The 10,983-nt window shown below is 53.4% G+C and overlaps 1 protein-coding gene across 1 annotated transcript in view; it reads right to left on the bottom strand.

The window, feature by feature from the left end:
* Positions 1-253: 253 nt before the first annotated feature.
* Positions 254-10,983, bottom strand: part of Slco1b3 (solute carrier organic anion transporter family member 1B3) — a gene marked incomplete at its 3' end in the record, with an annotated part of 32,421 nt that continues 21,691 nt past the window's right edge. Inside the window, 5 exon segments of the mRNA XM_042672535.1 lie at positions 254-428; positions 2,044-2,161; positions 4,170-4,234; positions 7,213-7,397; positions 9,881-10,451. Of these exon segments, the coding sequence (XP_042528469.1) occupies positions 254-428; positions 2,044-2,161; positions 4,170-4,234; positions 7,213-7,397; positions 9,881-10,451 (1,114 nt within the window).

Below are 10,983 nucleotides of genomic sequence, written 5' to 3'. Positions count from 1 at the left end.
CTATATTATTATTATGTTCTATGTTACTTTCTGTGCGTTACAATGAGAACCTCCGCTCCTTATGATGAGTGACCTCATCATAAATTCATGGCCCTTATCTATTCCTCCATCCTATACGGAGCGTGCGGAATTCTTCGTGAAGGTATCAACAGCTTTCTCTAACAATACACTGGGCTTTCTTTATTCTTTTTTTTTTGGAAACACACAGCAGTGAACACATTTTCTCCTTCCTTTATATACACGTTTCACTCACTAAGTGTCCGTTATTGTTTGCAGACTCTCCGTTCGCTTCATCCGTGGCTTTTTCTCCATTTCCCGTGTCCTTTGAAGCTTTGTCTTTGTATTTATTCTTCATGGCCCAAATCAACACAACATAAAAAACAACTGCTAGGATTTTCAAGGTAGACTCTAAGCCTAAGTAGGTAATTCTAGAAAAAGAAGGGGAAGGAGAAAGAACATAGAAGATTATTTAAACTGAGTGGGACGAAAAGAAACAAAAACCCAATTGAAATGGTTATAAAAGAATGAAATCCTCATGTGAGCATCCATTTGGGAGTCTAGTTTTCTTTCTGAAAGCAGTGAAACACCGCCTTCTGTGTCCCTTAGAAAATTCTTTCCGGGGCTGGGAAGGTGGCTCAGTGGTAGAGCGCTTGCCTTGCATGCTCGAGGCCCTGGGTTCGATTCCTCAGCACCACATAAGCAAAAAGAAAAAAGCCGGAAGTGGCGCTGTGGCTCAAGTGGTAGAGTGCTAGCCTTGAGCTGAAGAGCTGAGGGACAGCGCCCAGGCCCAGAGTTCAGGCCCCACGACCGGACCCAGAAAAAAAAAAAAAAAAAAGAATATTCTTTCCCACGTAAGCAAGAGGAGAAAGCGTAAAGATAATAAAGGAATTGTATGAGCAACACGATTCCCACAATTTTCATAATCACAGAATTAATAACCTGGATGAAGGCAGTTTCTTCCAAGACAGGTGTGCGATTTACCCAGGAAACACCAGACGACCCCAATAAACTTAACACAATTCAAACAACACTAATTGAACACCGTAGAAAGAGCACCAGGCCTCGATCAGTTCACTAATGAATCTTATCAAGTAGAAAGCCTTAAGTGGAAGAGCTCAGGGACGGCGCCCAGGCCGTGAGTTCAAGCCCCATGATCAGCAAAAAATAAAAATAAAGTAATATATAAACCACGTATAGTTTGAGAAAGAACCAGAAACATGTCTTTGATTACAGCTGTCGCAATCATTATGGTGAAAGTCTCAAGAACAGACAAATACCTCCTAAAACGACGGCGAAAGATAGCGAGATTGCAGCAGGTGTGCACAGTTAACGCACCAACGTCAAGTATTGCCCATGTGTCAGTAAGGAATCAGTGGAGTTTGTAATTTAACAGTATTACGCTTTATACTAGAAGCTCCACGACACACCTCACTGTAAATCTAATGAATTACATATCAGGCGAGAGAGAAAAACTATCACAAGTAGATGAAAACAATCGAACAAATAGAGTATTACATATTCATTAACAAGAAGAGTCAGTGTGAAGATGATATCCATTCTTTCCAAATTCACCTGGAGGTTCAAGGTAATCCCAATCAAAATACTAGTAATTTGGTGTGTGTGTGTGTGTGTGTGTGTGTTTTGTCGGTTGTGGGGCTTGAACTCTGGGCCTGGGAGCTGTCCCTGAACTCTTCAGCTCAAGGCAGGTGCTCTACCATGTGAGCCACAGCTCCACTTCCAGTTTTTGGTGGTTCGTTGGAGATGAGAGTCTCCCAGACTTTGCTGCCTCGGCTGGCTTTGAACCACGATCCTCAGATCTCAGCCTCGTGAGTAGCTGGGATGACAGGCAGGAGCACCGACGCTCAGCTCAATTATTTTGATGATAGCAGCACATGAATTCCCAGGCAGAAAAGGACATGTTCATGCATTGGTGGCATTGTTGTTGGTGCATTTATGGCATTGAAGACAATATCTTTAAAAACTAAGGGGGGGGGGAATTCAATAACGGATGACACCTAGCGGGACCCACGGGTGACCACTTACCCGAATAACGTGGAGTTGTACATCCTGCAAACGCCTCTCTTCCCGCATGGAGTGATGGACCATTTCACACAGGTCCTGTCAATCAGGCTTCCAAAGTAGATGGGGGCCAGGATGCCTCCTGAAGCAGAAGAAGACAGCTGTCAGGACCAGACGCACACGCACGGCTGCCCGTGGAACTGGCCCATTTTGGAATACGTAAAACCATTCTGCCTGGGCTGGCCTCCATCTGCCATCCTCCAGAGCTCAGCCTCTTCAGTGGCTGGGATTACAGGCATGAGCCACCAGTGTGCCCGGTCCCTTTTGTATCGTTAATATATGTATATATATATATTACTATTTAGTGAATTCATTATATTATGTATTATCTAGTATATAATTATATTATATAATGTAATTACATAATATAGATTATAATTATAAAAATATATTATATATAACCATGTTTATATTATAGTATTATATTATATATAAATACATAATTATAATTATATATTAATATATATGTTAATTATATATAATTATATAGCAATAATATATTAGTATATAATATGTGTTATATATTATATAATACAATATCATATATTATATGATATACATTATGTTATATATAGTACAATATATAACATATTAATAATATATAATTGTGTATTATATTAATATATAATTACATAATATATAATTATATAATTATGCAATTTATTATATATTACATATTATATATTATGTAATGTATTACCTATTATATGCTGTATAATTATTATAATATATAATAGATAACATAGATGAATTATATAACATTACATATTATCTTATATTATATAACTATTATATATCATATATAATACATAACACATATAATAGAAAATTATATTGCACATTACATGCTATGTTATATAATTATGTAATTACTATGTTATCTATGATCTATAGTATATATTCTATATAATTGTAGTTATTCTGATGTTGTGCAGAGGGGTTGCATTTCAGAAGTCAGGTGATGAGTGTATTTCTATTGGACAACGTCAACCCCTCATTTGCTTTTCTGCCAGCGCTGTCCTCCTCTTGGATCTCTACGTTTTGGAAGGTGAGTGTGTGTTCATAGAACACTGGTCAGACAGAAGCTACACAGTAAGTGTTACCTCCTGTTGTCTGGAACAATGTTTTTCCAGTCTTCAGACCTGAACTCAGGCCTGGGTGCAGTTCCTCTCCTCCTTCCTGTTCAAGGCATGCGCTCTACCACGTGAGCCACAGCACCACTTCTGGATTTTTCTGTGATTTAACTGGAGATAAGTGTCTCACAGGCTTTCCTACCCCAGGCTGGCTTTGAACTCTCTCCTTAGAGCTCAGCCTCCTGAGCAGCCGGGATGACAGGTGGGAGCCACCAGCAACTGTCTTGAAGCAATTTTATTTTGACCAGATTCTCAGAACTCTCCAACTGTTTTAGACATGACCTATAAAAGCCTGAGTTTAGGGGCTGGGAAGGTGGCTCAGTGGTAGAGCGCTTGCCTTGCACGCATGAGGCCCTGGGTTCGATTCCTCAGCAACACATAAGCAGAAAAAAGCCGGAAGTGACGCTGTGGCTCAAGTGGTAGAGCGCTAGCCTTGAGCCAAAGAGCTGAGGGACAGCGCCCAGACCCAGAGTTCAGGCCCCACAACTGACAAAAAAAAAAAAGAAAGAAAGAAAAGCCTGAGTTCAGCATTGTGCCTGCTAATAATATTTCTAAGTAAAGGAGAAAATCTCTGGGAGAAATAGGGGTGAGCGATGGAAGAGGTAACATGATCAATATGCATTGGGCTCATAAACTGACTTGTTCAATTGAAACCCTTCTGTACAACTACTAATGATAATAAAATAAATTAAGTAAAATAAAATAAATTTTAAAAAATCTCTGAACATTTCTTGTCTTTAGGTTGTACCATGTAAAACAAATATCTAGAATCCTTTGATCTTCAACTGGGCTTTCATCTTTTTTCTCTAACTTTTCTTCTTTTCATTTACAGCAAGCTAGAAACGATTCTTACTTACACCGCTTTGTAAATGTCTTATAATTGGAAAGTCACAACATTCAGGTGTTTGAGCCTGGGTAAGAATATGTACACGCAGAATTGATTATAGTTGTTCATACCTAGCGTTCGTATACTCAGTGCATGGAAACCCATAGCCAATGATTTGAGGTCAGGTTCCACAAGTCTGAAATAAGAGGAAGACCAAAGAAACGTTAGCATCTTTAGAAAGTCTGAGTTCAATCTTAAAACATCTGTCCATGCAATTCTTCTTGATGGATGAATAAAAACCCTTCAGTTACCATTTTTTAGTTTTTTTTTTTCTTTTAAAGATCAACAACCAAGTAACCACAATAAGCATTGTTCCCTTATTTTGTCGTTGTGTTTTGACATCTTTACACATGGTTGTTGAGATTTTTTTTTTTATTATAACCGGGTTCGTGTGGTCTGGAATGACCTGATTTCTCATTCACCAAGATAGGATATGTTATGTGTTATATACTACAACCATGAAGAATAAAAAAAAAGAAAAGCTCATTATTGTAGCATCTTGGATGTGTATTTATTTAGTTTTTTGTTTTTTGGGTCCAGTTGTGGGGCCTGAACTCTGGGCCTGGGCGCTGTCCCTCAGCTCTTCAGCTCAAGGCGAGCACTCTACCACTTGAGCCACAGCGCCACTTCCGGCTTTTTTCTTTTTGCTTATGTGGTGCTGAGGAATCGAACCCAGGGCCTCAGGCATGCAAGGCAAGCGCTCTACCACTGAGCCACCTGCCCAGGCCTTGGATGTGTATTTAGAAGTGACCTTATAGGTAGAGAACTGCATTGTTCTTCTCAATTAGAAATCCACTCACTTTTGCAATTCTACAATTCTCTTTCGCATCCTCCACTCCTAGGGTCATCGAATGCAGGTAGTGAGTGGAACAAAATCAGTCAGTGGGAGAAGAAAATGTAGGTGAGCCAGAGAATCGATAGCCACTCAGAAAAAGCAAAAAAACACAAACAAAAAGCAAGCCACCAACCACCACCACCACCATCCACTTTTACTGAAATCTGAGCTCTCAGCCCTGACTTTGTTTTTAAGACAATCACCAATTTGTTGATTCCAAAACCCCTTTCCCAAATGTCAGACCGGAGACAGGAGACTCGTGAGATTCATAGAGTTGGGTTCTTTTTTCTTTTTTTAAAATGGTCCTAGCTTCTGCCCCCTTCCAACTCCTCTGCTCCAATGTTTGCCCATTTTGCTCCAAGAAACCTCTCAGCATTCAAAGCAGAGACCTGCCATCGTCCTGGAATTCTGTCTTCCATGCCTCATTCAAGCCCTCAGCAACTTCCATTGGCTTTGCCCTAAAACAACACCAACAAAACACAACCCCAAACCCCACCAACGCCAACAAAAATTGAGAGCCTAATCCCTTTCCACTTTCCACACCAGACTTTCCATTAAAGTTTCCTCTTGTGGAGATCTGGCCCAAGAGATCATCCTCTTTGCCCCTGATTCCCATTCTTGTCTCCCTCAAATGAGACTTCAGAGGGGCGGCCATCTTGGTTTTTCAGTTGGATGGGCCAGTGGCTTCCGGTTTGATCCATCAATCACTTCCGGTGGAGTACACCCATCACTTCCAGTTGGATGAAATCAGCCTTCATGGCCAGCCTGGGATTCGTGATCCTGTTATCTATGCTTCTTATGAAACAAGATGCAACAGGCATGCACGACCCTCCCAGATCTGTTTTTTTTTTGTCAGTGGTGGGGTTTGAACTCAGGTCTTGGGCACTGTCCCTCAGCTCTTCAGCTCCAGGCTGGCGCTCTACCATTTGAGCCACAGCTCCACTTCTGGTTTTCTGGTGGTTCACTGGAGATAGGAGTCTCACGGACTTTCCTGTCCAGGCTGGCTTTGAACGATGAGCCTCAGATCTCAGCCTCCTGAGAAGCTGGGATGACAGGCGGGAGCCACCAGCCCCTCAGCATTCGCAGCTCTTTTTGTTGAGATGGAGTATAACCAACATTCCCCTCTCTGCCTCCCATGTGGTTGGGATTACAGGTATAAGCCACCACACTCCTGGCCTCTCAACGTCCCTTCTTTTGAGAAGTAGTTACCAAATGAATCCTCCTCCTCCCTGCCTCTCATTTCAATCCTAAATTAGGATCTTTCTCTTGCTCCCTGTTATTACGTTGAATACGGTCTTTTCCCTTATAGTGCTGAGAACACTTTAAATGTGTTTAAGTTGATTTTCCTTATGTCGGTCTCTATTATTGTAAGATGCTTGTAGAAGGTATCTTATCTGTGTTATTGATCATGGAATATTCTTCAACAAACTCAGTAAGTGGTCTAAACATCTGTCTTAAGAAATGAAGGAGTTAAGTTCTCTTCATACGCTTTTCTTTTGTCTGGAAGGATGTTATGGGAAACTAGGTCAAGACCTATTTTGTGTGTGGATTCAAAGCTCGGGGATGTCATTATTGACTGAAGTTCATACATTTATATTTGGGGTGTTCAAATGTTTCTTTTCCATGAACCCAACAGGTGCTGTATCATGCTGGTCAGGAGGGAGAGCAACTCAGCACAGAGACTCCACGGAGAACTAGAGAGAGACACTTTTACAATCAAGGCAGTTGCCAGTTAACCTGGGTTTTAAGGGTCTATGGCAAAAGCTAGACACCAGCCGGGAGCCGGGGGCTCACCCCTGTCACCCCAGCTACTCAGGAGGCTGAGATCTGAGGACTGGGGTTTGAAGCCAGACTCTCATCTCCAATGAACCACTAAAAAAAAAAAGCCAGAAGTGGAGTTGTGACTCAAGTGGTAGAGCACCAGCCTTGAGCAAAAAGAAGGTCAGGGACAGTGGCCAGGAAGAAAGAGAGAAAGAAAGAAAGGAAGGAAGGAAGGACGAAGGAAGGAAGGAAGAAAGAAAGGAAGGAAGGAAGGAGGGAAGGAAGGAAGGAAGGAAGGAAGGAAGGAAGGAAGGAAGGAAGGAAGGAAGGAAGGAAGGATCAATCTAGCTTTCACCACGGGAGGAATCAAAGGCACAGCCATTCTTGGTTACTCTAGCGCTCCTCCGAATCCTACGATCCCCAGACGACGCGCATTGAACGCAGCGACGGGGTGAGCCTTGGGTCCGCGCCGGCCGCGCGCAGGGCATCTGGAAGCGTCCGCGCGCGCCCGCACTCACCTCATGAGCAGCAGCATGAGGGCGGGCGTGCCCAGCGCCGTGGAGAAGGACTGCAGGGCCTGCACAACGAGGTAGGCGCGAAACCTCTCCTTGCACGCGCCGCTCCGGGGGCACTCGCCCAGCTGGGCCGAGCGCCGGCGGGCCGGGGAGGCCGGGGCCCCGACGCAGCTGCAGTTATGGAACACCTGCGGGGACGCCGCGTGAGCCGAGGCCCGCACACACCCGCACACCGCGCCGCGTGAGCCGAGGCCGCGCACCACACACCGCGCCCTGTGAGCCGAGGCCGCGCACCCGCACACCGCGCCCTGTGAGCCGAGGCCCGCACACACCCGCACACCGCGCCCTGTGAGCCGAGGCCGCGCACCCCGCACACCGCGCCCTGTGAGCCGAGGCCCGCACACACCCGCACACCGCGCCCTGTGAGCCGAGGCCGCGCACCGCACACCGCGCCCTGTGAGCCGAGGCCCGCGCACACCCGCACACCGCGCCCTGTGAGCCGAGGCCGCGCACCGCACACCGCGCCCTGTGAGCCGAGGCCCGCGCACACCCGCACACCGCGCCCTGTGAGCCGAGGCCCGCACACACCCGCACACCGCGCCGCGTGAGCCGAGGCCCGCACACACCCGCACACCGCGCCCTGTGAGCCGAGGCCGCGCACCGCACACCGCGCCCTGTGAGCCGAGGCCGCGCACACACCCGCACACCGCGCCCTGTGAGCCGAGGCCCGCACACACCCGCACACCGCGCCCTGTGAGCCGAGGCCGCGCACACACCCGCACACCGCGCCCTGTGAGCCGAGGCCCGCGCACACCCGCACACCGCGCCCTGTGAGCCGAGGCCCGCACACACCCGCACACCGCGCCGCGTGAGCCGAGGCCCGCACACACCCGCACACCGCGCCCTGTGAGCCGAGGCCGCGCACCGCACACCGCGCCCTGTGAGCCGAGGCCGCGCACACACCCGCACACCGCGCCCTGTGAGCCGAGGCTGCGCACCCGCACACCGCGCCCTGTGAGCCGAGGCCCCGCACACACCCGCACACCGCGCCCTGTGAGCCGAGGCCGCGCACACACCCGCACACCGCGCCCTGTGAGCCGAGGCCCGCACACACCCGCACACCGCGCCCTGTGAGCCGAGGCCCGCACACACCCGCACCCCCGCGCCCTGTGAGCCGAGGCCCGCACACACCCGCACCCCGCGCCCTGTGAGCCGAGGCCCGCACACACCCCGCACCCCGCGCCCTGTGAGCCGAGGCCCGCGCACCGCACACCGCGCCGCGCGAGCCGAGGCCGCGCACCGCACACCGCGCCGAGGCCCGCACACACCCGCACACCGCGCCCTGTGAGCCGAGGCCCGCGCACCGCACACCGCGCCCTGTGAGCCGAGGCCCGCGCACACCCGCACACCGCGCCCTGTGAGCCGAGGCCGCGCACCGCACACCGCGCCCTGTGAGCCGAGGCCCGCACACACCCGCACCCCGCGCCCTGTGAGCCGAGGCCCGCACACACCCGCACACCGCGCCCTGTGAGCCGAGGCTGCGCACCCGCACACCGCGCCCTGTGAGCCGAGGCTGCGCACCGCACACCGCGCCGCGTGAGCCGAGGCCCGCGCACACCCGCACCCCGCGCCGCGTGAGCCGAGGCCCGCACACACCCGCACCCCCGCGCCGCGTGAGCCGAGGCCCGCGCACCCGCACCCCGCGCCGCGTGAGCCGAGGCCCGCGCACCGCACACCGCGCCCTGTGAGCCGAGGCCCGCACACACCCGCACACCGCGCCCTGTGAGCCGAGGCCCGCGCGCACCCCGCACACCCGCACACCGCGCCGCCCTTGCGCCGCGCGCACCGCCTGCGGGGGGCCCGGCTGTCTGCGTGTGCGGGCGCTCAATACAGCGCGCTAGCCCACCGGCCTGAGGTCAGAGAGCGAACCCCCGCCGGCCATTTTCACACTCGCTAAAATCCTACTCGTCAGAACTTGCTCCTCTTCTGCTCGCTTTCCCTCCCTCTGATCCAGCGACCCCCCTCCCCCCTGCCCCCCTCCCCCCTGCCCCCCTGCCCCCTCCTCCCCCTGCCCCCCCTCCCCCCTGCCCTCCCCCCTGCCCCCTCCTCCCCCCCTCCCCCCCTGCCCCCCTCCTCCCCCCTGCCCCCTCCTCCCCCCTGCCCCCTCCTCCCCCCTGCCCCCTCCTCCCCCCTGCCCCCTCCTCCCCCCTGCCCCCCTCCTCCCCCCCCTGCCCCCCCTCCTCCCCCCTGCCCCCCCTGCTCCCCCTGCTCCCCCTCCTCCTCCCCCTGCTCCCCCCCTGCTCCCCCTCCCTGCTCCCCCTCCTCCCCCCTGCCCCCCCTGCCCCCCTCCTCCCCCTCCTCCTCCCCTGCTCCCCCCCTGCTCCCCCTCCTCCCCCCTCCTCCTCCCCTGCTCCCCCCCCTGCTCCCCCTCCTCCCCCCTGCCCCCCCTCCCCCCTGCCCCCCTCCTCCCCCCTCCTCCCCCCCTCCTCCCCCCTTCCTCCCCCTCCCTCCTCCCCCTCCTCCTTTCTCCCCTCCACCTTCTCCTCCTTCCTCTGCAGCTCTCTTCTCCTTCTCCTCTTTCCTCCTCCTCCTGCTCCTTTTCCCGCTCCTTTTCCTCCTCCTCCCCCTCCTCCTCCTCCCTGCGGCCACCTCAGATGAGAACTGAGATGACCAGGACAGGGGGCCCCTGGGCCTGGGGAGGGCTGGGCGTGGGGTGCACAGGGGACCCCGGGGTTCTGGGGGTGCACAGGGGACCCCGGGGTTCTGGGGGTGCACAGGGGACCCCGGGGTTCTGGGGGTGCACAGGGGACCCCGGGGTTCTGGGGGTGCACAGGCCAGTGCTCCTGGTACTCTCGGTGCTCACAGTGCTCCCGGTGCTCATGGGGCTCCCAGTGCTGTCGATGCTCCCAGTGCTGTCGGTGCTCCCGGTGCTCATGGGGCTCACAGTGCTGTCGATGTTCCCGGTGCTGTCGGTGCTCCCGGTGCTGTCGGTGCTCCCGGTGCTGTCGGTGCTCCCGGTGCTGTCGATGCTCCCGGTGCTGTTGATGCTCCTGGTGCTCATGGTGCTCCTGATGCTCACAGTGCTCCCCGTGCTCCAGTTGCTCCCGGTGCTCCCTGAGCCGTTGGCCGCAGGCGCCGGGCAGCCCGCCAGGCAGGGGGTCAGGTAGGTGACCCCATCCGCCCCGCACACCGGCTCCCAAAGCTGCTCCGAGCAGCTGCAGTGCGCGCGGCACCGGGGGAGCCCCGGGGGGGGCGGGGGGCGCCGAGAGGACCCTGCGGACACAGGTGGGGTGAGAGGGGGGAGGGGGAGGGGGGAGGGGGGACGGGGGAAGAGGGGTGAGGAGGGGAGGGGGAGGGGGTGAGGGGGAGGGGAGGGGGGGAAGAGGGATGGGGAGGGGAGGGGGGGAGGGGAGGGAGGAGGAGGGGGGGGAGGGGAGGAGGAGGAGGAAGAGGAGGAGGAGGAGGAGGGGGGGAGGGGAGGAGGAGGAGGGGGGGGAGGGGAGGAGGAGGAGGGGGAGGGGAGGAGGAAGAGGAGGAGGAGGAGGGGAGGGAATGGGGGAGGGGAGGGGAGAGGGGGAAAGCAAGGGCGAGAGGAAGGAGCAGGTTGGAGGAAGAGGAGGAGGGGGAGGAAGGGAAGCAGGGGAGGGGAGGGAGGGAGGGAGGAAGGGAAGCAGGGGAGGGAGGGAGGGAGGGGCGGGGAAGGGGAGGGAGGGCGGGCAGCATCCCTGGGTGGAAGGTGTTTCTGCCCTGAGCCAGCCTCCCTGGGTGGACAGT

Source organism: Dipodomys spectabilis, unplaced genomic scaffold (genome assembly GCF_019054845.1).
Source record: "Dipodomys spectabilis isolate Male_0828 unplaced genomic scaffold, ASM1905484v1 ptg000721l, whole genome shotgun sequence".
Taxonomy (NCBI): domain Eukaryota; kingdom Metazoa; phylum Chordata; class Mammalia; order Rodentia; family Heteromyidae; genus Dipodomys; species Dipodomys spectabilis.
This window is presented reverse-complemented; position numbering and strand designations above follow the sequence as displayed.